At 40.7% G+C, this 27,592-nt stretch overlaps 1 protein-coding gene across 2 annotated transcripts in view; it reads left to right on the top strand.

Moving 5' to 3' along the window:
- Window positions 1-27,592, top strand: part of plcb1l (phospholipase C beta 1-like) — a 169,325-nt gene that overhangs the window by 67,430 nt on the left and 74,303 nt on the right. For both annotated transcript variants that reach the window (XM_088089688.1, XM_042503476.2), the window contains exons 4-5: window positions 22,773-22,913; window positions 24,644-24,723. In XM_088089688.1, coding sequence (XP_087945814.1) covers window positions 22,773-22,913; window positions 24,644-24,723 — 221 coding nt within the window. The remainder of the gene's footprint in view (window positions 1-22,772; window positions 22,914-24,643; window positions 24,724-27,592) is intronic.

Raw genomic sequence — 27,592 nt, forward strand, 5'->3', positions numbered from 1 at the left:
AAATACCCAAGCGCTTGTTTAAACATTAAATAATCCTTTGTTGGCAGATCAGTGGAGCACACAGATGCCATACCAAATGGGGCGTTATGCGAGGGTGGTAGGTGGCTGGTTGGTTGGTGGCTGGCATGGCCCGTCCTGGCAGATGGTCTGGGGATGTCGGGACAGCAGGCTGTCTGTGTCACGGCGAAGCTAATGATGGCAAAAGGCTAAATGATGACTACAGACAGCGGATAAATCACAATTATGGCTGCATGATGCTTACCAAGGATCCTCAAATGTTTGCAGAGGGATTTGAAGGTCCAATTAGGGCTGTTTATGCACAGAATTATGTCACCCTGTTAAATTTTGCTCTCCATGCGCGGAGCAGTGCGTGAGCTGACTTCTCAGTGTGGTGCTAAACAACTGTTTCCTTAGAGTTTTTTTTGTGAAGGTTTGAATGACCCAGCATACCTTGCTGTGATTTTACAGAAAAAAAATAATGAACTTTGTAGTGGGGAACACTCTGTTTCAGACCAGATCTGCCCTGACTGTACAGTGCTGGACATTGTAAAACTGGGTTTGTCCTGTGAGGATCACTGTGATGGCAGCCATGAACACTGATTCTGTGAGGCCACTTCAGGATTTAATTCAAGCTTTAGCACTCAGATAAGTCAAAGGCAGCTTGGCACGAGCCGTATCACAGCATACCAGGGTGTTTTGAAACCTGAAAAAATATAGATATAGAAATACAGACCCTCATCTTTCTATTAACTTCATACTGGAGAGGCTGTATTGAGGATGTTTTGCATGCAGTGTGCATCATGTGTGCTCGAGGTCATGCTCGGGCCAACTTGCAAGCGTGATCAGTGTGTGTTCCCGTTGGCTGTGTTTGTTGTTGTGGTGCTGCTGCAGAGCTGCCTACTGTTAGAACTACTGTATTTCCACAATTAAAAGTACATCGTCAACAACACAGTCTTGCAAATGTTTCACAGTAAAATACCTTGTGTCGACAACTGAAGGAATTCTGTCGACAGAAATGCTGTCAGAGGGCTTTTATTTTGTAACAGAAACAGGAAAGGTTGAGTAAAACAGATAATTTTGTATTTCCTCATGTCTGTGACGGATAAAGGCGGTACAGAGTCAATGCAATGATCAAAAGACTATTTTTGCTTTCTGTTTTTGCTGATAACCGTGTGCGTCATGTGGGGAAAAAATCATTGAGACTCTGTTTCTCTAGATGTGCCAGATGAGCAGCAGCCAAGCGCCATCAGTGTGGTCGCTCTAACCTGGTAACATCCCGAAAAAAATAAACAACAACAACAGGTTATGCAATGCAGAAGTCTTAGTGTTGGTAAAAGAGAGAATCATGAATTTAGAAGGTGCATGATTGTCTTTCTCTGTTTTGAAAGCAAAATAGGTGTGACATTATTACCTTCTGTTGACATTACGTGAGTCTATAGCGTATCGAGCAAACTGAAAATGGCGAGAAACAGCCTGCAGTGATTCTGAAAGCATGAAAAAGTAAATACCACCCAAGCCTAGACACATTAAAGTAAAACGTAATATTCATATGATATCATGGGTCAGAGGTGTTGATTTGAATTGAAAAGAAATTTGTCACATTTCTAAAGAATGTGTGCTTGAAGTCTAATTTATTCATCTCTCAATCATCCTCTGCCTCCTGATCTAACAACGAGGGTGAGGGAAAAGTGGGCGAAGGCCATCAATCCACTACTGCTCCATATCTCTCCAGCCACCCCACTTTGGAGCGATCCAATATTATGCATATCTAAATTATATTGTGTAGAGACATTATTATTACCCTGGCTGGCCGTGATAACCCTAATAATCAGAAGTTGTAAAAACTAGAAATGCACTTAATGCATGAGTAAAGTTTTCTGCAGGACACTATTAATACATTTAGTGTCTGTCTACTATGCAGCCTTATCGTAGACGCTGGTACACCGTCTATGAATTGTAGGCCATGCACTGTATTATTACACAATTCCTGTGCGTCATTATAGCCTAACAAATCAGGACAAATCCATGTCTCTGGGATGAATAAAGCCAGGTCTCTGTGTACGTCTCTATCAGCAGAAAGACGAAGCGCAGCCCCTTCTCTTCTGCTTCACTATTACTTTATACAGCAACTGCTTCTGATGCTGCACAGTCCTCCCCTTTAGTCCTGCAGGAATGTCCCCCAATAAACCCAATTGGTTCTGGTCAGAATTATTAAAGATGTCATTGGGGCTGGAGTCTGCTCAGTGTCCTCTACGCAGCAAGGAGGGCAGCATATTGGAGTGTTTTGTGAAGAAGGAAGGGAGGCAGAGGGGGGTGTAAGTAAAAGATGGCAAGAATGGAAACAGCCAGAGGGAGAGGACATATGCTGCGTCCTTACAGCAGCAGCAGTGGTAGAGCATCTACAGCCCGAAGGCTGCACTGTGCCAACAGGGACTCATATAAATTATTTACTCCTGGACCCCATTGTGGACACTTCCCCTGCGGGGCCTCTCTCCATGGTTCTCCTGGCTCTCGGAGCGCCCGAGCAGGGTGCCAGAGGGAGGACCGAAGGCTGGAAATGGCCCTCTTTCCAAACACACCGCCTGATTTACTGTGAGCCGTTGCAGGCCGCCTTGAGGAAACAGGGTTGATTTTGACTGAAGAGCAGAAAGTGCATTCAGTGACAGAAACATAACAGTTCACTTTGTGAACAAGGCTTGTCAGCTCCATTTTTTTGTGATGTTGGTTTTTTTGGGGGAGGATTGGGAGCATTGTTATTTTGGTCACATTGCTGTAAAAAGATGGTTATTGTGTTTTGCTGCTAGCTGGCAATGCAATCATTCACTGTGTGAAAATAATGGACATAGCCAGCATGACATCACCCATTTTTTTGTTGTTGTTTCCTGATTTGAAAACTCATGTTTTGTAATTTTGACCATCGTCATCTTAGATTTTTGAAGCCAGACTTGATGAGAAGTGTGCATAATTGGACGAGAGAGTGGAGATAAGCCTAAGGCTAGTTGCTAGTTTGGTCAGCATGATGTATAGTTAACTGGGATGACGCTAATATATGAAAAACAGACTTAAAACCATTAAAACAAAATATACTATCCAGAAATACTGAACATCTGACTCCTTAGGGCTTATTCATGCTCAACTTAACATAAAGAAATGAAAGGATCCTTCTGTCTGCACTCTGTGTTCATTTTGTCCACATTTGTGCAAGTTTTCTGAGAGCTTACAGATATGGATGAAAGAGAGAAGTAACGCTGGAGATTGTAGAGGCGTAGTTCAGGTGAGATACATTCATAGGAGAAGACAAACAAATCTGAGTAATGGCAGACTCTGTCATATGCAGTAATCCAAAAATTAGTGAAAAGATTTTTATGTCCACAAGTCGAGATGTAAATAATGGCTGCGCAAACTTCAACCGTCTACAACGTGCCTTTGTTTTAAGGTGCAATACTATGACCTCCTCCACTGTCTCCTCATTATGTCCTCTAGTGCCATCTATTGGCTGTATTTATGCCAACTTAAAGGACGCATAGAAGTATGAGGACAGTGACATTTGAAACAGATGTATCTATATTCCCTACGTAAAGGGAGTATAAGTAGGCCTGTAGAGGGTCTGTTAGGAAACTCAAATGTTGAACAAGACTGTTTTTGGCAATCAAAATGCTACAGTTAACTTATAAACTATGAAAACACACTGAAATAACGACAGCTACGGCTACACCTTATTTACTTAACCTAACCCATATTAGGTAACCTCCCCCACTTGTCAGTTGTCATAAATGTTGAAATTGGCTACAAAAGCCAAAATGGATTTTTGTACCAGACTATAAACATGTTTATTTCTCTGGAAAAGTTAAGCATTTTAACAGGGGGGTCTATGGGGATTGACTCTGTTTTGGAGCCAGCCTCAAGTGGCCATTAGAGGAACTGCAGTTTTTGGCACTTCTGTATTGGCTTAATTTTTCAGACCCAGAGGTTGCCACTTGAATACAATCCACCATTATTGGTGTATTTGTCTTCTGCATGTTTTCACACACAGTTACTAATAATACTGATAACTGGATACTGTATTGAGCCTCTCTGAGTACCCCCCTCCACAGGGAGGAGTTCAAGGTCACTCAGAGAAAAGAAAAGGTGGAAATTCAGAGTCCAGCTCAAGGATTCATCAAACATGTGCACACTTGTTCCATCAGTCACTCCACTGTTTCTGTTCTGTCTATTTTTTCACATGTTTATTAGTCTTTGTGTGGGTGTTTATGCGTCTGTGCTGTCTTAGATGCCAGTGCACATGCCTGTGTCCCTTCCACGTGTGCACGTACTCTATGTACTGAACGCTGTTAGCATATTCTCTGCATTTACAGAAGTCTGCACGCACTAAATTAGAGCTTTTGAACGACTGCAGGATAATTACTGTAGTTATGTACCTGCCAGTTTCTGGTGCCCGGGAGCTGTTTTTAGTGCCACCCCTGAAAGACTGCCACTTGATGGACAGCTTGAGCATAATGGGGTTCATCCACCTCACAAATTGATGTGAATGAGTCACAGAGTGTGTGGGGGAGTAATGACCAGAATACCTGGGGCATGCTGAGATGGAAGAAATACTTTTAAGTAAAAGGGAACAAAGCAAACTAAATTACAAACTTTGTCAAACATTTGAGTTGTATACCTGTTACTTTTAATGGAGTGGCATCAAATAAGCGTTTTATCATCGACCTCCTTTACACCTTGTGTGAAATTGCTTTTTGTGTGATCAGATTGCAATCAGAAAGTACTTGATCACATGAAAGTACAATTGTAAGTGCACTCAAAACTCATTGAGGAAGGATTATGATCAGCCAAATCCTCTCTGGAGACGGTCAGGGATGCATTGTGACCACATTGAAATCAAGTGTAAATGCAACTGTGTTTTCAATCCACGTACAACAGCAAAGTGGGTGAAAGTGAGTAATTACATGCTCCTGTCCCAAACCAGCAATGTTGCAGCCATTTACAAGTTAGCAAGCAAATCTACCAGCAAGATAGCTTATGGATATGGATTTGATACCCAGTCCTTATTCTCTCTGATCAGTCTGAACTGCATACTCTCATCGAGATCGTCCTGTGAACAGCGGTAGCACTGACCACAGCTGAAACATAAACTGTAAAGATAATAGGTGTTGCTACCCCGACAATCACCTTGTTGGCCTTTTGAAGCCAAAAGTAACCATATTTGGATCTGACTCAGAAACCAATGACACTATCGGCCATCAGCTGTCACTAAAAGTAGGTGGCCATTAATTATGCGTAACTTTAAGCCTTAAAAAAATATAAACAGGTGACCTATTTAAAAATAAGACAGTTGTCATGGATGTACAAATTAGGTATATAATAATATATAAAAAGGTAGCAACCTGGTGCCCTCCCATAAGCAGCAGGCATCTAAGAACATAGCAAGGCAAAACAGTAACCAACAATCCTGTGTAGTATACCTTTAAGACTTTTTATATCAGTGCAGTAATATTATCTGTCATAAACTGAAAACACACTGAAATAGCAACAGCTACAGTTACACCTTCACTTTTCAAATAAGGGGTTACACAAAGGTGAGGTTACCTATCCAAGGTAGTCACTGTTACATCTACTTATCAAGAGGAAGTTCCCACCTGTCACTCAAAACAAACATGCCCTTAATAATGCATAACATTAAACCTTGATAACATTTATCTGGGATGTTTTAACATCACTTAAAATGAGGGTGCATCGGCCATCTTTATATACAGTCTATGGTAATGATTAAGTGGTCTTGGTTTGAATTTTTGTTTCACCCTCCACCTTGACCAAGACTATTACTTCTCTTTCTATCTGATCATAATTCAGCTAGTTGAATTGTTTCTAACATCACAGTCCAAAGCTCCCAAAAACCTGTGAGCCAACTCTTTTTCTTTTTGACATTTGCCTGTTTATAAAATTCTCTTTTTTTGGCAGTCCATCATTTTATTACACAACACACTTCTAATGCTTTGCTAAATCCTTTATCCAAGTGATCTGCATGTTTGAGTTGATTGCCAGCTCAGCTTTTTGACTCGTGTGCCACCAAGTTCCCGGTTTTGTTTCGGCGCTCACTCTAATGAGAAGTGCTGAGCTGGTGAGTCACAGCGGTTGATTATTTTTCTCCTGCTGGAGTTCATGCGGTGTATCTGAGGTCAGCTACCTCCTGTCTGTGCCTCTGCCTTCCTGTCTGCCCAATGTGAACCCAGCCAGCGAGAGGAAGAGTGCACGCCAGGTAGACTGCTTCCACCTCATCAAACCTGCCCCTTGCCCCTTCTGTCTCTCCGTCTTTCCTTCACAATGATTCACACACAGCGTGAATCGTTCCCTCGCCTCTTTTTCTTTATTTATTCACTTCTTCTAACCATCTTCCCTCACTTGGTCTCAGAGGCTACCCATGAGTGCACTCACACAAGTGTATGTAAAATTGACCACCTCATTTCGCTACACAGAACGTGTGCACTTGTTACAGATTGTTATGCAGGTTACATTTGCAGGAGTTGAGGTGCACAGGGACTCTCTGTGACAGAGATGGGGTTAGTCTCCTCTGTATAATTATCCTTATGTCCTGCCCTCCAAGCTTTTATGTTCCCTCTTAATCCATGCTGGCAGGCTGCTCCCCTGCAGGTCTCTTATTCCCTGTGTTACTCAGGCATCTGCTACAAAAGTCTGTTTTGGGCCATTAATGGCAGTATAATCTCGTATTCTCTGGTGTCTCATCCAGTTGTTGTTGTGATTGGGTTTCTGTGATTGTGCACGCAAAGCTTCAAACAGCTGTTAAAGAACGGTAGTTTACAAAGAAGCCCTTCTTTAGAGAGTTCACAATGATAAACAGCCTCCTTGAAGCTTAATGGCAGAACATCTCCTTTCTTTATGGCTGACACTTTTTGTATCTGATACAGCTTGTTAATTTAATGGGATAGTTCATCCCGAAATCAAAATGACATATTTCTTCTCTTACCTGTAGTGCAGTTCATCAGTCTGATTGTTTTGGTGTGAGTTGAGTTAGGGTTAACCTGCTCTAATTGATCAGCAAGACATGTTTTAATACAGGCTTGTATAATCAGTTATAAAAGACAAAAGAAAGTTAAGAAACATAAACACGTTTTCTTTAATCTATTTATCATTAAGAGGTGTGTGAATGTGTGTCATGGGTTGGCTGTGACTCTTATGCGTATTTTCTCCTCCTATATTTATATTCACTTTCAGCTTTTCCTTGAGAGATTTATTGTTAAAAGCAAATAATGAAAGTCTGCGGTTCTGCTCCTCATAAGGATGTTTGCACAGCCTCATATAATGCATGTATTCAAAGATGAATTTCACATATGCAACAGTCTAGACTTATTTATCCAAAAGAAAAACATGAGAAGTCCTTGAACAGTCCTTGTATCTTTAAACAAAAAAAATCTTTAAAAAAGAGCTTTGCAGGCACAGACTCTGTGTCACTCATTCAGTGGTTGTAAGAACTTTGTACCAGCTTTTAATTAAAAATTTGATTTGTACCAGTAATTTGTGTTCTTTGTTGTAAATATATTGCTTTGCTAAGAATAGCTTTTCATTTGTACCAATACAAATATAATTAATGTAGTGGAAATGAACAGTGTTTGGCCTCTGCGGCATTATTTCAGCTTTATAGTCATGTTCGTGCCATATTACCAGAATTTTACAGTAGTAGTCACTCCTCATATGCTTCTCATGTTACCGTTGTGCCAGAGCAAAGCAGATTTCTCAGCAAGATTGTCCAATTTCCTCCCGGTTTCTGGAGCATTATTCTCCTCAAAGCCCCGCGGTTATCATGTGCAGTCGATAAAGATTATTTTACGGTCACGTTGACCAGACAAACATTTGTTTAGCATCCCAGAATATCAGAGATTATTCGAAGAATGAAGCGGTGTGAAATAAATGAAATGATATCACAGTAATTGTGGAGTGTAATTATGTTGTGGTAATTGATGAGGTATTTTCTTGTAGGAGGTGCTCACATGAGCACAAAAGCAGACACACATTATTATTCAAGCTCAGGAGATGAGTTATTGAAAAACATGCAGTGGAGGAAACGTCAGAAGCAGCGAGAGCTCCTCTGTGGTCGCTTCTCTGTGACAGTGTCTCTGTTGGGTGACGGTTAAATCAGATGATTTAGTTACCGAGGGGGCTGCGATTGCAGTCAAACGCTGTCAAGCATTTCTTATGTTTCCAGTGAAGAATGTGTTTCTCCTCAATGACAGAGCAGCCAGAATGAGATGTCAAGAGGGTTTTATATGCCGGGTGGCAGACTAAATTAGGAGTTTGTGCCATTTTCTGGTCCAGACTGCAGTCACCGCTGTCAACAGCTGTCAGACACAAGCGGTTTTATTCCACTTAAACACTGTGATACTGGGCAGGTGACTTTTGTCTTCCTTTCAAACTCCCACAAGATCTGTTCTCGTGTAGGTGGATGTCTTTTGTGTTTTCAGCTCTTTGTTCCCTAGATTTTGATTGAAGACCTTGAATTCAAAATAGCATTCAGAAAAACTGTATTTTTTGCATTAAACAGTTACTAGACTTTATACAAAACATCAAAGGGGACTTACTATGCTTTTCCATATTCTGTGTCTTATATAAAGTTTTAAAATGTTTGAATTAAACGTGGCCAAAGTTTCAAATAATAAGGTAAAGGTAGATGTAATCCTTGAGCAAAAACCAGTTTCCTACCGTTCTGAAATTTCAAACTGGTTTTCTAGTGTAGTGTAAAGGATTGCTTTACATAATCCCCTGCTCCAGGCATCCAAGTTTTAACATTATGATTTTTTCCCTGCTACATGCTATATGCTAAACATCTAATCCTGGTTGTTGATGTAAATATATCCCAGATTTTGTATCATATTCTTCACATTTCATGGTAGAAAGGGCCGCTATTCTCCGACACAGTCATAAATGTTTGTTTAGCACAAAGCTTATCTTCTGCAATGATCCAAAATCTAATGGAAAAATCCCATAGGCTTTTTGACGAGGAAACCAGGGCAACGCTTCGGGGTTCACCTACAGAAAAGTTAGTTGCTGATGTTAATTTCTCCCCAATTTCACATCATATTCCTGCTTGAATGTGTCCAGTTCTGTTTAGAAGCTTCTGTTGGTGAAAACACGATTCTCTTTTATAGTTTTGGCTGCAGTGAAGGTGAATCTAAGATATGGAAGACCCAGAAAAGCCGACCAGTCAGAGCAGACTGAGCTTTTAAAAAACAGACGCTGAGCTGAGTGTTTCAGACAGACAGCGATTACAGATGTATCATCACAGACAGCATGAGTAAAATAGTGTTTTTTAACTGTACAAAATGTAAACAGATACATGAAAATGAGCATAATAGGTCCTCTTTAATCCACATCACAGAGCTGCAGATTGTCTTGATGTAATCGTCCACTTGGTCAGAGTGGTTACAGCTCCAGACATGAAAATCCAATAAATTGTTTCAGTTTATTGTGGCGAGTGGAATTAAGAGTAGCTCTATGAAATTATAAAAGTTTCTGGAATGATACATCAAACACACCTCAACTTCCTCAATTTCCGTCTAATACATTTTCGCCTGGAGTTTGGAGTCCAGGCGCCCTGCAGACATAATGATAGTTTGACAGAAGTCTGGCTGTGCAGAATGAAGTGTGATCAGGAAGAGGAATTACTATAATAAGTTTGATTAGATTATTCATGATAAAATGAGAAATACGGTGGTTGTATAACTGCTCTTTTCAATTTTTTTTTACTTTCCCCTTAAAGTGTGTGATGCTCAGTTCCACTGTGCGTCATGAGGTGATTAGCATTGGGTGTGAGTGGTAGGCCGCGTCCCCGAGACATGAAAATGGGTGGCTGTCAGCGTAAGTTATCGCTGATGTGCTGGCATTTTGGAAATGGCGTGATATGTGCTCTCCGTCTCCCCTCTGTCCACCCCTCTGTCTCTCGCTTCATGTCTCACTGCTTCAGGGGTTAATAGAATGCCCTGACTGAAGAGCTGGAGAGATTGTTAAGTCCGTATGAGCTTCCAACCTCCTCCCCCGCCGTCTCTCCACCTGTGCCGCCATGCATGAGTGCCAATGAAACATCATGACTGCCAGATGTAGCCCAGTGGAGGGCGAATGACGATCTAAAGCTTTGCTCTAATCAGGGTGTGATTTTTATTGGTTTTGCTGTAGTCGACTTCTTAATCATTAAAGCTCCTAAATCAAACACATGCAATGTAAAGAGAAAACATTTAACTGAGGAGGTTTAAGGGATAGTTTGGGCTTTTTGAAGTGGAGGTTGTATGGAGTACTTATCCACAGTCGGTGTATTACATACAGTGTGTCAGTCAACACCTATTCTTGTGAACAAGATATCTTGAGAATGTCTTGATTTCTTCAAATTTGGCACAAACATCCATTTGGACTCAACAGTGAACTGATTAGATTTTGGGGGTCATAGGTCAACACTCAGTCTTTTCTGTCTCATTCTTATGAATGCATTATTTCATGAACACCTTGAGGGAATTTATTCAAATTTTGCACAAATGTCCGTGTGAACTCAAGGATAAAGTGATTTGATTTTGGTGGTCAAAGGTCAAGGTCACAGTGATCTTACATTCACCTCATTGTTGTGAAAGCGATATCTGAAGAGGGATTTTCCTCAAATTTTGCACAAAGGTCCACATGGACTAAAGAATAAACTGATTAGATTTTTGATGGTCAAAGGTCAACTATGGTGACCTTGCATTTGTCTCATGCTTGTGAAAGCGATATCTCAAGAACACCTTGAGGAAACGTATTCAAATTTGACACAAACAATTACGTCGACTCAATGAAGTGTTCAAAGGTCAAGGTCACTATGACCTTGCCTCTGTCTCATTCTCATGGACATTATCTGAAGATGGCCTTTAGGGAGTTTCCTCAAATTTGGCACAAACGTCCACTTGGACTGAAGAATGAACTGATTAGAATCCCCTGTTCAAAGGTCAAGGTCACTTTGACCTCAGAAGACATTCAAGACAAATACATTTTTAGGCCATAAATCAAGAATACATACACGAGGTCAAAGGGCAGCTGTGACATAATAATGTTTTCCAAAAACATAACCTAAAATCATATCTCAGGGACAGAAGGAGAGACATTTGGTCAGATAGTGGATTGGTGACACTAATCTTGAGTGTTCACCTTGAAACTGTGCTGATTGTAGAGATCTTCTGTACTGCTGGGAGGAGATGTGTGTGAAGCATCCATGTATTTATTGACATGGATGTCATTTGTAAGTGCAACTTGACTGGTGCACGGAGGCATATAACCACGTGGCGGTAATTCTAGTTCTTTATGATGGCTTTATTTTCCAATTTGAAATCACTTTATAACATTAAAGTAAAGCAGTGAAAATACTCCTATAAGGCACATTTAAGCTGATCTAGATTTTTTTTTAGATGGTTAAAATTTGTTTTGTTGCTGACCCCCATTCACAGCAGCAGATTGCTAAGCATCCATGTCTGGCTCCAGCCTGCTTCTCCAAACAGGGGGCGTGCAGACTGACATCTACTGAATGTAATCCATTGATTATGGGTAACCTCATACAACCCCACTGAGCAAAAAAAATCTGAAGTATAACATTTTCTCAAAGTAACACAGCTTCAATCATGTTTTCCCTTTAATGCAAAACCTTGCACTGGCTACCCTGCATCCTTGAACTCTCAAACTGTGGCGCTTCATTGATGGACAGCAGCCAATACAGCAGCATTACAGGCAAGACAGCCAGATGGCTTAAAGGAAAATAAGTACCATTTCAGGTAATTAGTATCATTTTGGCACACTCAACCAGTAGCAGAAACCTTTTCCCATTTTTGAGAAGGTCTTTATTTTTTGGCTTGCGACTGCAGAGGCACACTCACATATAAATCTGAACGTGTGCACACTGGGCTCCATGCTGCAGTCAGTGATGCATAAACCTGACAGCTGACTGATGAAGCGCTGACCTTTTACTCCTGGCCTTGTGGGCAATTCTCCGCCTCATGAAACTGTGGTGGTCGGCATCCACTGACACTTGAGTGCTCAAATGAATTATGACCATGTGGGAGAATAATAAAAAGAAGCAGAGAGAGAAAGCATCAGAGATGAGGGGATGAGAGCCGGATGCAGATAGCAGGAGGAGGGAGGGGCGTGGATTGAAACCCGAAAATCAAAGACTCCCTCCGGATGCATCTCTGCACCTTCCATCTTCTGTTGTCATTCACAGTCTCTGATTGTGTTTACATTGTGGTTGTTTGCAGAAGGTTTATCTGCGGCTTATCCTCGCTCTGTACACACACTGCACTCTACAGTGGCCGAGTTTCACCCCAAGCTAGAAAAATTAGTAAGACACTTTCTAAGCTGAGGAAGTTTAAAATGTGAAACTGCAGAGCTGTAATGGGAGCAGACAGCTCTGCCATCCTTATATGAAAGGCTGCTTCTATTGAGGCTGAATCAAACACACAGCAGAAAAGCTTGATCAGCAGAAAAGCTTTAAAGCTGAACTACATGGTGTCCCCCTGTAGCAGATATGCTCCATACTGCTGTCCCCCACTGTGAGGGTGTGAAGTGTAAGGTTTTCTTATCAGAAATGAAGCTATTGGTTTCTTTTTGTTTGTTTCATTGTTTGTCTGTCTGTGCATGCAGCTTCTACAATCCATTTAGGTGCAGGGCTATTTAACTCTAGTAGAGTAGAGATTGTTGTTTGCATGCTTGTGTTTATATCCATGTGATTTTAAAAAAAAAAAAAAACTGCAATAGCTAGAGCATTTATTCTTTTTGCACCAGAAAACTAAGACTTTTGTGTTCTGTGTCGTCACGTCTTATCTATCTTACCTGTAAATGTGCCACCAACATCACTCAATGTTTCTATTTGGTATTGTTTCGTATTTGGTTAAAGTTTGGTTAAAGTTTATGTCTAGACAATGTCTAATGCCAATGACGTAGGATAATGATGACATATGATTTTGATATTTCGTTTGTTTTGTGTTGTTTAGTAACCAGAATCAAGATGCCATTGTCATCTTGATGTAGAATAATATTTAGTTTAAAGGTGTGGAGAACAAAAACCAACGCCTGCAAAACATCTTAATGTTAAAGTCCACACAATGTTAAATTCTGACGTTAATAGACTTTTTAAATACCCTCAAGCTGATTTAATTCTTACCAAAATCTAACATCAGTGAGATGTAAGAGTCCAATGTCTTTCTGACATCACATTGACGTCCCGGCCAACTGGGTTGTGACAATGCACAGTGGCACCTGAATTTTCCCATAATGGCTGCAAGGATCGCGGTTTGCATAATGCTGCGTATCAAATGTAAACCATTACAACTAGAGCATTCATTTTTTTTGCAGGAGAAAGCTGAGGCTTCTGTCTTCCATGTCATCATGTTGTTCATACGTGATGCAGTTGTTTCATGATGTAGAGTGCAGAATCACGGGAAAATAACTCATAGAGATAACTCATGGAGTGTTTAGAAGTATATTTTTATGCAACTACCTTCATGAAAACCTTTAGATTAATGCGTTTTTTATGTTTATTTTGTAAGATTTGATGAAAACCATGTCAGAATTGTGTTTTTTTTTAATTATGACAGAATTTTTGTACTTTTATCAATTATTTTGCATTATTGACGTACATTTTCTTTTAGCTTAGGTCCTTTTAGATTTAAGGGATTCAAAGAATTTTAAGATACTCCAAGAAATGACATGACAGTAGGCAAAAATACCAATATAAGCACTGGTGGACCCTTTCAAGTTGAAATGGTTAATTTATCAAAAGTTTTACACTGAAATTCTCTGGTCATATTTTTCACCTACATATTGGCCATTTTGAAGGAAGAACATTTTTTGAAAAATGTTTTTATGCAGTGTACTATATGGTCACACTTTGCTGGTACATTTGCATGTGGCGCTTGTGCGTGTTTACTTAGACTGCAATTTGAGGTATCTGTTTGCTTGAAGAACGTGATGTCTACATTTTTGTGACTGTGCATGTGCGCATGCATACGTGCGGATGATTAGGGAGGTCATTTGCAGGAAACGTCTTTAGCTCGGTGAGAAAGTCGGGGCTCTCTCTTCTAATGGGATCAATGTTTCAGTGCTTTCTGTCTGTGTAAGTTATGATGTGGCTAATGTTTAAAACATGCTCTGCAGATGCAGCGTGACCCTCTTAAATAAATGAGTGCATCGCCAGGAGAGGGAGTCGTCTTAGGATTAGCTGAAACGCTCTGTAGACTCTGTGACTCATACCGGCTCATAAACAAGAAAGCACATGTAACAGCAAATAGGCACACACACACACACACACGCACAAAATGCACGACACTAAAGGTAATGGACTTAAGGCAGATCCTCATCCAGCCACCAGTACACATCTATTCCCACTCATGGGTGCGTGAAAATGAAAAAACATGCATGTGCACAGTATTTGTGTGGCAGAATGGGCACATCACCCCCAGCTTGATATCTCATAATTTTGTTCCAAATGCCCGAGGCTCTTTACTGCCCCACCAGCAGCATCTTGCCGCTCTGTTAGTTAACACGGCTGGCCAGCAGCAGGAGACTGTCCTGCTCGTAACCCGCAGTGCCGCTCTGCAGTGTCACAGCTCCATACGTTTAGATTTGCTCCTCTGAATACTGATGTGAAGTCATTTGTAACTTTGAAGCCCTCCCGCTCCTGAGAGGTTATGTTTGTCTCTACGTGTCGCTCTCTGGGGTCGAAAGGGCCATAATTGGGTGTTTTGTTGGATGAAAGGATTAGCAATTCATGAGGAGTGTGTAAAAGTGTGAGGGCAGATGAGGTGATACACAGTAGATGATGATAGCATCTGACTGTTTACTGCAGGTTATAAACACTACATGTAGCTCATATAAATCATACAATATTTAGTATTTATATCTTCTGAAATCTTAAAAAAATACCCCTTCCCCAAAATGACCATTTGTTCATCAGTTACTCACCCCATGTTGCTTTGAATTTGTGAAAAAAGAAAAGTTGTTTTTCTCGCCTGCCTCCTCAGTGAATAAGGGATCCAAAAACGGAAAACATTCTTGATGAAGTGATGTCATACGGGTCCGCGTTTAACTTCAGCAAAACTGTTTTAAAACATCTGTTTACAAACTCTCAAACAACTCATGCAGAATAATCCAAGTCTCATTTATCTAGTCACTTACAGTTTCCCACACAGACCACCCAGACCTGCCAGAAACTGAACTAAAAGTGAAATCTTTCTAATCTTTCTTTAAAGCCAAACTCTTTTGACAAAAACAGTTATTTTACCTTCCTCTTTAAAGGAACCGTTGGTGTACCGCTGCTGAGATTAGTTTTTTTGTTTGTGTTATTTTGTGACTTTAGTGTTTTAAAGGATTAGTTTGGTTTCACCAAAGTCATAAAATAACGTTAACTAAACCACAAACTGAGGCAGTGGTAGACCAGCACCTGCCGTGTTCAGTGATGTAAAATTACTTTTTTGTCTCTGAAGTCTGGCTTTGAAGAGAGTATAGACTAAGTAAAGTAAAGTAAAGTGTCTGTTTGGGAAATACTGAGCATATGGCTGGATAAATATTATATAAGTATACTGCAGGAATTGTGTGAGAGCTTGTAAACAGATGTATTTTAATATAGTTTTGCTCTTGTTAAACGCAGCCTCTAATGAATTCAATTCGTCGAGAATTTTCTCCACTTTTAGATTCTTACTTCACTGTGAAGGCATGCGAGAAAAACAAGTTTAGTTCACAAATTCAGCATAAAACAGGATGTTTCTTTTTATACAAATGGTCATTTGGAGACTAAAGTACTCCTTTAAACCCCTAAAATAAATTCTTAAGCTCTGTTCTTCTCAAACGTCCTTTTATTTCACAAGTGCAGATGCCTTAAAAAATGTAGTGTGCGAACTGCTACAAACTGCATAGCCAGGCAGGGTCAACTCAAGTGCAGGCATCCTCAAGATGCCAACCAAAATGGCTTTTTAAAAAAAAAACCAAAAAAACAAAAATGCGCTACTCTGTGAACTATATGTCTTGTGAGAGTTGATACATTAAGGAGAAATAAAAGTTCTTCTAAAGAAGCTGTGACATCAATTTGTACACCAGCAGCACCTCCCTTCAACAAGGCACTGTTCACTTATTAAAGCAGCAATATCCTTGACACCTAATCAATTATTTCAACCGCCTCGGCATATTTTTTAAGGGAAATACTTTATTTTTAAAAATCAAATATTGCCAGTACTATTTGTCAAAAAGTGAGAATCATGAATCTCTGTGAAGTTGACTCAAGGCTTTAATATCTGGCATCACATCTGTGGGGCAGTACATTAAAGGCGAGTGTTGAGTGGCATGTGTGTAGGTAGTTGGGTCATCATCAATCATTCATATTGACATTTCCTTTGATGTGATGTCTCTGCGGGTGTATGTGTCCACACACACACACCAGGTGACGGCGTGTGCAGTCACACTGTAGGTGTTTGTCTTGATTCATTGCTGCTTGAGTTTAATGCATGTGTACTCTCATGTGTGTCCAAGCTGGCGTGTGTGTGAGTTTAGACAGGTGCCTACTGCAGGTTTAATGACCTGAGGTGTGTCTGGCTTCCCTTCGCCAATCTGAATCCTTTCCCTTGTGCCCAACAGAGTGTGACACAGTTTGAGCGCATGGCTGGTGACAGGTAGGGCCTCGTGACAAACTCAGGCAGGAAGAGAAAGTCTGTGTATTTCCTCAGGCTGCAGCTCCACCTGAATGTTAAGTGACTGAGAAGAGCTCCAGTACTGACACACTGCAGCTGCTAACGTGTACTGTGTATGCCTGAATAAACACACGACACACATTGCACGCATACATTCTAGATATAGTAGACACTGACATCAGTGGTCCAAGGCCCAATCCCAGGTCTTATTTTTACCTCTGCCCTTCCTTTTCAAGTGCCGCTTTGCCCCTCAGGACAGAGTTATAAGGGGTAGTGGTTGAACTCTTCCTTTATGAATTGAGACAAACCTTCAAGACCCTGATACATCATCTGTATTTGTCAATGATGTTTATGGAAACAGTCCTGACTGTGGCAATAATGATGTTGTCACAATGACATTTGCTATTTATCTGATGGAAATAGAGAAGCATGGACGCTCGCGATTCAATCACATCTTAAATTTCACACAATTAGGTGTTCTGTTTACCAGTTCCAGTACCCAAACAGTGCCTTTTTTGTTACTTTACTCACTTTGTAACAAAAAAATATGTATTTTTTTGAACAAACTGCAGGGCTGGTGTAGAAGACAAAGTACAATTCTGCTCCTTGCTGTTTTCTAAACACACAGAGAGCTAATTTTCTACGCCAAAACTTTTGTGGCAGATCGGTGCTGAAGCAATAGTTTTGTCTCACTAGGAAGCCAAGTAAGTGCCTGAGATGGCGCTCGTGTGAGCGCCGGTGGAGCTCCATGGCTGGATTCAAGGTGCTTCCAGCTCTGTCTGAAGGTGAACCCGCGGGCTCCGCTGAGCTCCATTGCAGGCCTCGAAACTCTGTGGCTGGCTTCCAGGTTTCTGAGCTCTTTAACCCAGATATGCTCTCAGGTACTGAAATTTGGCATCAGTGGATTTCACATGAATCGGTGCCCTGTAGTATCGACGTGATTCAATCGATATCCTTAAATATGACAGGGTTCAGTACCCAACTTTAGCAGATATTAATTAATCAAACAAGTCATCAAATAAAAAAGCTCTGTTTCATCACCAGACCTCTAGCTCTGCTCTGTAGGCTAACATTAGCAGCATGTGCTCCTGCCCTGCCAGTCTTGAGGAGCGGTATTGAGTCCAGCAACTTCTTAGCTGGACTGAAGTTCATTTTCAGGCATTATATGCCATCAAAGCGGGCGATGCGACATGAAAATATGTCGAAATGCCAGACTGACGTGCACAAATCAGCAATAAACATGGAGCGTTAACTTGACATCAGCATACTACCAGCGATTATTTTGTTATGCTTTTTAAAGAAAATGACTGTAATACATTTAAACAGCATTAGATTAAGATAACACAAGTGTTATCATACATTTTTTATCTTTACTAACTTTTTGTTTTGTTTCTTGTTCCATCCTGCTGATGATTTCTCATGACAGTCATTTTGGGATGTGCCTCTGAAAAAAAATGTTCCTCCATTTTCCAAATGTTCCAACATTTTGCCCTACCACAAGAATCGGGACACCAGGGTGCCCACCAGCTTCACCTGTTTTACAAAGGCTGCGTCCTCACTGCAGCAGCCGCAGGTTCAATTCCAACCTGCAGTCCTTTGCTGCTTGTCATCCCCTCTCTCTCCCCCTTTCATGCTTAAACTGTCCTGTCAAATAAAGGCCAAAGAGCCCTAAAAAATAATCTTTAACAAAAAGGATCAGGATGCCTAAAACAGAGGGATAAGGGCTAAGAGGCAGGGGCAGAGAGTATATTGGGATTGAGTCCAAAACTGTGAAGTGTCCTCTTGTTTCAACCAAGCCATCATCACAAATCCTATCCAACCCTGCCTTTGGCCTGTTTGGCTGTAAATCTCCCATCTTTGTGGTGACTGGGACCTCAGGCATGCCTCTTGTGGCTCCCACAATGCACCACCACAAATTACATTTCACTCACATGGCCGAACCCACTCCCCTCCTCTTCCCCTTTTCATTGCTTCACTTTTCTTTCTCTTCATTTTTCCTCCTCCTCCTCCTGTCCGGCAGGACCCGCCTCCCTGGCATCAGCTCGTTTCTCTCTGACTGTGTCCTTTCCCAAGTGTAACTGCTGATGTCTCTCCGGCTGACGTTGCTCTGAGTGCCTGCAGCTCCCTCCCAGATCAGCCCCTCCGCTGACTGCTTACAAGGAGATGAGCTGTATGTTTGTTCAGCTAATGGCTACAAGTAGCGTCAGAACAGTACCAAATTGTATTGACGTCCGAGCTGCTGTAATAAATGAAATATGCATCTTACTGTCGTCTCGTCTGTTCTCAGAAGCCTTTCATCTTCGGCAGTCTGCCAACGCATCCCTCAAAGGGTTCTCGTGTGTTTTAGCAAATTGAAAGTGGCTTTTTATGCTTTGATTGATGGGGCTGGCGGTGTTCAGATTACGTAAGTGGACAGTGATGGATCCCCGTTCAAATCAGCACTTTGTGTTCAATTGATTGGCGGTTAAGCATATCAATCATAAAACATTGGAAATCTTTAATTTTTTGCATTGTGCATTATGTGAAGTGAGTTATATGTCTTTGTGTCTTCTGGAAATTATAGTAAGGCATATTTTTCAAGAAAGTGGCTCTCCATGCAGCCACATAAAACTGTGAAAGCCTCTATGAGAAGCAGACAGGCTGTCAGTAGTGAAAGATTCTTCAATAGGGAACATGTATCGCCTCAGAAAAGTTCAGCATGATAATAATGGGCGCCACTAAGCCGCACAATTTGATTGGGGGGCGTGAGGGACGTGTAGAGGACATTTATCAGCGAGACACAGGACACAATGCTCTTTGTTTGATTGGTTAAATTAGTGGGAGCTCATTTGCTTTCACTGCAAAATCCTTTACAGGGCTTTTTTGTTGTGTTAATTAAGCGGGAGCAACCATTTTGTATGCTGCTTGCATACTGGGCTGCGAATGAGAGAAAAAAGATCATTGTTATTCCTCTCTTGCACCTCAGAGGCATTGTAGTTTGTTTTTTAATATGATTTGCACCAAAGATGAGCTGCTTTGATGTCATTTGTCTTTTTATTCTATGTTGATGAGGCCTCTTTACTCTTATTGCATGTATCATGTACATTATGATGATTGTGTGTCGTGCGATGGGAAGTGTGCAGTTTGTGGTTGTCTGTGCATGTACTGTATGTGAGTTATTTCTATTTTCTTAACAGTAGATACTGTATGTGTCCACGACGACTCTCCTCCAGGACAATATAGTCTATCTTATCTTGCTAAAATTAGTTTGGTTTCGTTTTTCTCAGACAGTTACCTCCGCTGAATACAAATTCTTCAGCTTTTTCTTCGTGCCAACTGAAGTGTTGCCAGCACCCAATGTTTTGTTACAGCAGACGTCTTACAACAGACTCATTTAACCTGCTGAAGTTGTTAGATGAAGAAGGTTGCAGGGAATCGAGGTTGCATTAAATCTGCAAATTGCATCGCTGATGGTGGAGATTATTTCTTCTCATGAATGAATTAGCAGTATTTGTGAAAGCATTCATTAAAAACCTACATGAGCACAAGCAGCATCCTGGAACTGGATCTCCTCAGCTAAGTGAATCCACTGATTATGCCTGCTCACGAGGCACCACTGTGCATTGGCTGCTTTTCTTAGTGCCATCTTCCACAGTTAAGCTGTAAATGTGATGAGACGGGAGTTTACTTTTCAAACTGAGAACAAGCTGGAAAGCACGGTTTGAAAACCGTTAAAGCTGGGGTAGGGAGGTTTATTTTGAGTTATTGGGCAAAATAATAAACAAAAAATAAACTAAGCATATTGAAGTGGACTGAGAGGAAACTAAACTTCTGCACCTACTCTTGGCTTGGTTTTCAGGCTTGAGAAAATGTTGAAATAGAGGAGAGAGCTGCATGAGGAGGAGGGTGTATTTTGAACTTCTGCAGGGTTGAGTTTTTCTTTTGCCTTTTCCAGATTTCTGCCTTTGCCAGCTTTAAGCTCTCGAGATTTGAGGAGTTTTCGTGGGGTCATTGATAATAAATAACACCATAAATCCCCTGCAGATATTTGGTTCTCCTCTGTGCTTTGAAACAGTAAAAGTCTACACATTGAACCAGTAAGTTCACCAGTGTCATTCTTTTAATATCAGTCCAGTGCCTCCGGTCCCTCGAATTAGTTTACACCTGAAATGTCTCCTATTGTAGTGCTGCTTAACTCACCTTGTTTGCTGCTTTTAAAGTATGTAATATGAAACCTGCAAGTCAGTTTGGGATGTACTGAGGCTGCAGCCTCTCACCTCGCGCCTCACACTGTCTGCCTCAGACAGCTGACCTCTCATTAATCACATAAATCAGCTCCCAGACATGCTGCGAACTCCAAATTATGACAGGTCTTGTTTCAGTTCAGTGAATTCAGAGAGCATTTTTTGTTGTAAATCAATGGTAAACCGGAAAAACCATGACACAACGCAGTACTGTCTCCAACTTCCTTGAAAAAAAAAACGTACCTTGTTTTTTTTTCTCACGGTCTGTTTTATGTCATTTGCCTGTCTGGCTGAATTGTAGTCCACTGTTGTAAAGGTAGAGAGGTTTACAGTGTGCATGCAGCTGTGGTTAGAAGCTTGCACGACACCATTGGGACGGATTTTGATATGAAAACGACCCTCACAGCGCCACTTGTTGGCTTTCATTGGTGTACTCTTTTATTTATTGGTGCAAAGTAACATTACAAAAAAACATAGGACAATTAGTGTCAACGACATAGGTTTTGTTTCGGGATGTCCGTTTTAGCTGATATTGCTTTTGATCTCCCAATATCCATTGACCGGCAACAAACAGGTCAATTGTGATGTGTGTTTTTCATGTTTTTTCCTTTCTTATTTATATTTTTATTATAGCCCTAACCCTAAGCCTTTAAACAACAAAAAAAATGGGTTTTCTAGGTTTTCCCTGCATGTGTCCTTTTCCTAAAATGTGTAACATTGTCATTTTTCATATGTGCTATATAAATCAAATTGAAAAGAGAAAAAAAGTCTGTTGTTGTATTTGTTGTTGTTCCATCCTCTGGTCTCCACTGGTTAGCTAGCTTTGGCTGCTCTGCACCGCCCACCACCCAGGTAAGGTGGGAACTAGCTAGCAGCGCCGTTCATTTGGTAATCACAGCTGATGCAAAAACATGGTGACCACCCTCTAGTCTTCCCCCATGTAGCCCCGGTGAGTTAGCAGCTTTATTTTGAGCTGCAAAACTCTTAGCATTGTTAACTATGTTAGCACCACTAGCCATGCTGACAATACCAACGGTGATAACATGGTTAACAATGCTAAAAGTGTTTGTGGTTACATACCTGGACAATCAGGAGGGAGACCGAAGACGTGAGCACAATGTTTCTACAACAGCACCATTGGGTCGGGATGGCGCTACCGCGGCTTTAGCTTCACTGCTAGTTAGCTCCAACCTGGCCCAGGTGGTGCACAGTGCAGAAAACTGAAAAGTAGTAAAATTAACCCCTGGCTGACTTGCACAACCAGTCAAAAATATTCTCTATGATTAACCTATGAACGGTTAACAGATGTCATCCCTGGTTCTGTTCCAGCATTGGAGGGAGACACATGAAACAGGCAATTTAGGGGTCCTCCGCAAAACATCAGCGTCACCATCAGTTCTTAATTTCCTGCATTGTGGTGAATTCTGTGCACATTTTCTGCATTAACTTAAAGTGCAAATGTGTTAAATTTTGTCAAAATAAATGTTCTATTTCCGTGTTTTTGTTGCAGGAGACAAACGCACATATTCTAAATATTAAGAAAGTGTGCATCCCCCCAGTAATCCACACCTATGTTTGGTGCAATATTATAAGAAGACATAGGATAATCGGATAGTGTTCAAACAAATCCACATTAGGATATTATGACGAGTACAGAACAGTTTAGCAGTTTATACTGAACTTGGAGGTTGAGTTTGTTTGGGTTTGTGACATGACATGTAAGATAAGATGAGGCATGTTTGTTACAACAACGGTTAATGACAAAGAAAAGAGGAAAAGAGACAAGGCAGGGTGAATAATAAAAAGTAATAATGAAGATCTCGATGATGACACACATTTTTTGTCTTTTGTTTAGGAAGCCAAGCTGCGTGAGCTACTGGATGTCAGCACGCTGGCGGGGAAGATGGAGAACAGGATGCTGACAGTGGTGAGCGGCCCCGACATGGTCAACATCACCTATCTAAACTTCATGGCCTTCCAGGAGGAGACGGCGAAGGTAAATATTCTTCACAAGAACAACAACAAAAAATACAATGATTTGGTGTCTGTGGGTTCAGTGTTTATGAAACTTTATCCTGACTGTGGACAAGTTTCAACTGAATAAAGTGAAAAAATAGGCGTATAAGTGAATGATAATTAAGACAGAGCAGACAAAAAAAGTGTTAATATTGCAGAGATGAATGCTTAAAATAGCAGGGTGTTCTAATGACACAAAGGTTAATTAAAATGATAAAATGAATGCGTAACAATAATGTGATCGGTATCTCAACTTCCGGATTCTTTGTGTAATGATTAATAGGTAGGATTAAATAAAGTTCCCATTTATGCTCTGTTGAGTTTTTTGATGAAGACACCATTTATTTTTTGGGTTAACTACATCGTGTGTAGCTTCAGGGTGAAGATTTCACATCAAAGTGAACTAAACTAGCAACAGTGTGTTTTCTGAATTCAAATGGACATTATCAGTATACCCATATGTGTGAACACTGAAGTCTTTATTTATTCCACACACATGGCTGCAGTTATAGACCACCATATGTCAAACCTCAGCAGAAGAGCTGCACAGTTAATTGATTTTTAATCATGATCACGATTTTGACTTCCCACAATTAAACGTGCATGATGGACTGCAATATCGATGTTTAAAATGTATGCTCTGCTCGTAAAAAAACCCCGCTGGAGATCAAATCAAGCATTTCTAACAGCAAGCCTTCACTTCACTTTTGAATAGCTGTCATGCTGCATCCGTTGATCAACCATCATCATTCATTGTTTGGAAGTATTTCAGATTTAGGAGAGAAGATCCTGCACACTGCTCTTGCTCAGCAACACGATTTATTGATTATACTAATGTTTTGTTCCCTCTGGACCTTCATCAAGATTCATTCAATCTTTATTTAGTCTGGATGGATCATTGAAAGCAAGCTCTTATTTACTTTGACATTGAGAGAGATACATCACACAAATATACAAGTAGAAGTGCACAAAAAGAAGAGTAATAAAATAATCTAACCAGCATGGCAATTTAACAATTTAATAAAAAATAAATTTAATAAATGAATAACCATTTAATAGATTAAGCAAAGAGAGCTGGATAAGCAAATATATCCCTTCAAACAGATTTAGAAGCAAATTATATGCAAAGAATTACGTCAGTTGAATCTGATTAGTTTAATGAGTATTCAACTATTCATTTCTCTTTTTCAAATAGATTTAACATTCATTCAGTAAACAAGCTAACTATGTAGATCAGAAATGTGTAAGAAGATGTTTTGGTAACACTAAATATCAGAAAAATGCCAGAGACTGTGTCATATCAAATGTTTATGAGCTGTACATTGTCTCGGGGAAGACTCTCATTATCCAGGCAGCTGCTTCCTTGTCTGCAGCTGTCCAAACCTAAAAGCAGTGAAAAACTGAAGACCGCTCACTCTGCAGCCTAATCTGGGGACCAAAACATCACCAGAAGTACACTGCACACTGACTGAAAAATAAAAAGTAAAAATTACTGCTCAACTTGAGGCAATTTTAGTGGACTGAGGGGTGTCTAACTGATGACTGAAATTTCTGACTTTCGGGGAAAAAATGTATAATACTTGTCATGTCTATGTCGTGTCTATGCCACAAAATAACACAACTAACTTGGCAATAATTGTGCAGCCCGACTCAGTACCAGGTTTTGCACCAAACTCTGTATGTGTGTGTTTGTGTGTTTATTCACTGCAGGAATGGGCCGAAGAGCTGTTCAACCTGGCATCTAACCTCTTGGTACAGAACATGTCCAGAGAGGACTGCCTCGAGAAAGCGTATGTCATCCACATACACATGCACATTACACACACACACACACACACACACACACACACACACACACACACACACAAGCAGTCTAACAAAAAATGTAAATCCCCAAGATAAATATGAAAATCAGGCACACTGGAAACAAACAAGCAGTCAGTCATCACAAGCGTCACATCAGGCATGAACTGTACTTTACATAAACAGAAACAGCACAAAAAAGCAAATGAGGCATCTTGTGTAACAGAGACATATGACTGACTGTAATAACAGTCAAGTGCTCCAAGTCTCCAGCTACACACCATAAAGTGTTTACTTACAAACGCATGCAAAAATACATTTGTAACACGCATATAACTGCACTGTTATACTGTCTACAATAAAAACATCATAAAACCCTGCAGCACACACACAGACACCATTGTGTAAACACAAAGGTACATATGGGCTGCGCTGTATTCACACACACACAAACAGGAGGCTGCTTTTCACAGCTCTGCAAAGCAGCCTGAGGGTTTGAGTTTATGAAGGTCATTTCACCTCACATTGATGGGGAGAGTACAGAGAGAGAAAACAGACAGGAAGGAAGAGGAGGATGAATAAAACAGCTGGAAACATGCATTAGTTCATGAACCTGCACCTCAGTCGGCTTATTTGCTTCTCAGTGCAGGAGTGTGACAGCTTGTGATTATGGTGCTGTAGCCTGTGTTCTCGCTGCACTGATGACATAATGGCAGCCTAGTGTCGGCAGATCCTTTAACAGGTTTAGCTGCTGACCTGAAATTGAGATGAAGTCAAAATGTTAAAGAGGAGTTACCATGTTGTTGGCTCCAGCCTATAACACAAATCACCCCGAGCACTCATCAATGGCTCTTTGTCCAGCGAGACAGTTGTTATCAATCGCTCTCACACCACCTCTGATCCTGTGTAATAACTGTGTCTGACGGCTAACTGCACCAGGATCGTATTGATCTGATCAGAACACACACACACACAAGCTGATGCGTGGCTCACAGCTGATTTACGTGAGCAGTGACTGAACCTAAACCTGAATCCGCTGTATGGGGAGAATATGCTGCCTGGTGACAACTCCCAGCTGTCTGATGTTTATCAGCAAACAGAAGCCATTAGCTCGCACCCCTGAGGAGTCTAATTGACTTATGAGACAATAAAAGTGGCCACCGACCACATTCAACAGAGAGTTGAACAGAATTGAGTAGAGCAGGTTTGGCAGTCACGCTGGTAGCTCGCAGCAGCACTTGTTGTGCACTGTTTGCTTACAAATAAGGCAATTCTTTGTCATAATACTACTACAACATGCAGAGACTTCATCCCCGTTTATATTCTTCTGCATGTGGTTAATGCTCATTGATAGCTCTTGAAGCTGTGATACATTTTTTGGGAGGGGGCAGTGTGTACAAACAATGTCCCCAGCAACAGGAAACACAACAGAAGCCAGCATGTGTTTGAGTGGCTGCTCGCTACCAGGGGTGGCCGATATGGTAAATGGTCTTGCACAGTGCCTTTTTTAGTCCACTCAGACAGCTTTATACTGCAGAGTCACATTCACCCATTCAATCACACACTGGTGGCCGAGGCAACCGTGCAAGCTGCAATCACACACTGATGGAGCAGCTATTGGGGGCTATTTGGGGTTCAGTATCTTGCCCGAGGATACTTGGGCCTGCAGACTGGAGGAGCCAGTCATCCAACCGCTGATCTTCTGATTAGTGAACGACCCACTATACCTAGTGTTGTAGTCAAGACCATCTTAACTGAAACCGAGATATGTATAAACAATTTTCCTTTGATTTCTATGAAGGGTCGCAACCGTTACCGATTACTAAACAAGCAAACTACAGAAGACTTACGTTATTGGCTGGATTTGAAGAAGGAAGCTTTACATCCAATCACAGGTATTATGTTAACAAATTCATCTGTTGTGGTCTCGATTATAAATCCAGAGTCTTCTATGTCCGAGACGGAAACAAGACAGAGTCAGAATGCATTCGATTAACTCCATAGCCAAAATTTAGCCTAACTTTGGGGCATTATTTCACACCCTTCCTAAGAAGCTAGCATGACATAATGATGCCGGGTACAGTGTCTTAAAGTCAGCCGGCGACTAATTTGATTAAAAAAAACCTGAAACGTGCTATGTACAGATCTTAATCAAATCACGATTAACAAGTTAATGCTGACAGCACTAGTAACAACTAAACAAAAAACAAATAAACAAAAAAAAACATTAACTCAGTGTGAGGTTTATCAATCCATCTGTCATATATATATATATATATATATATATATATATATATATATATATATATATATATATATATATATATATATATATATATATATATATATATGTATATAAACACAGATGATTTCCATTAGTAATCAGCTACATAGGCCAACTTGTTACCCTTCCTTCACTTTTACAAAAATAGAACTGCATGCTGTTATGTTACAATGACTGTTACAACATTATGTTTCACATGAGCTTAAATTTTGACACTCTTATGACTAAATGTCCTACTGACGTCAATGTCTGTGTGCACACAGCAAGAGGGAAGAGCGAGGGAGAGACGCTGTGCTGCTGCCAGAGAAGCTGCTAACGGAGTTAACTCTGAGCAGCAAGTCGCTAAAAGGGTCTGAAAAATCCAGGGCTATTTATAAAACATTCAGGACTCACAAAGTCAGTGATCCCACACAACTGAAGGCACTCCCCTTTTTGTCGCTGGCAAAGAGCTGTGTATTTTTTTCATCATATTAAAATTTGAACAACATGATGTGGCACACCCCTACGTGCTACAAGATGTTCTTTTGAGATCACTGCCACCAGGCTGAGGCAGCTCCTTGGATTATGTCACC

Source organism: Plectropomus leopardus, chromosome 16 (genome assembly GCF_026936395.1).
Source record: "Plectropomus leopardus strain MGB_pleo_1.0 chromosome 16, ASM2693639v1, whole genome shotgun sequence".
Lineage (NCBI taxonomy): Eukaryota > Metazoa > Chordata > Actinopteri > Perciformes > Serranidae > Plectropomus > Plectropomus leopardus.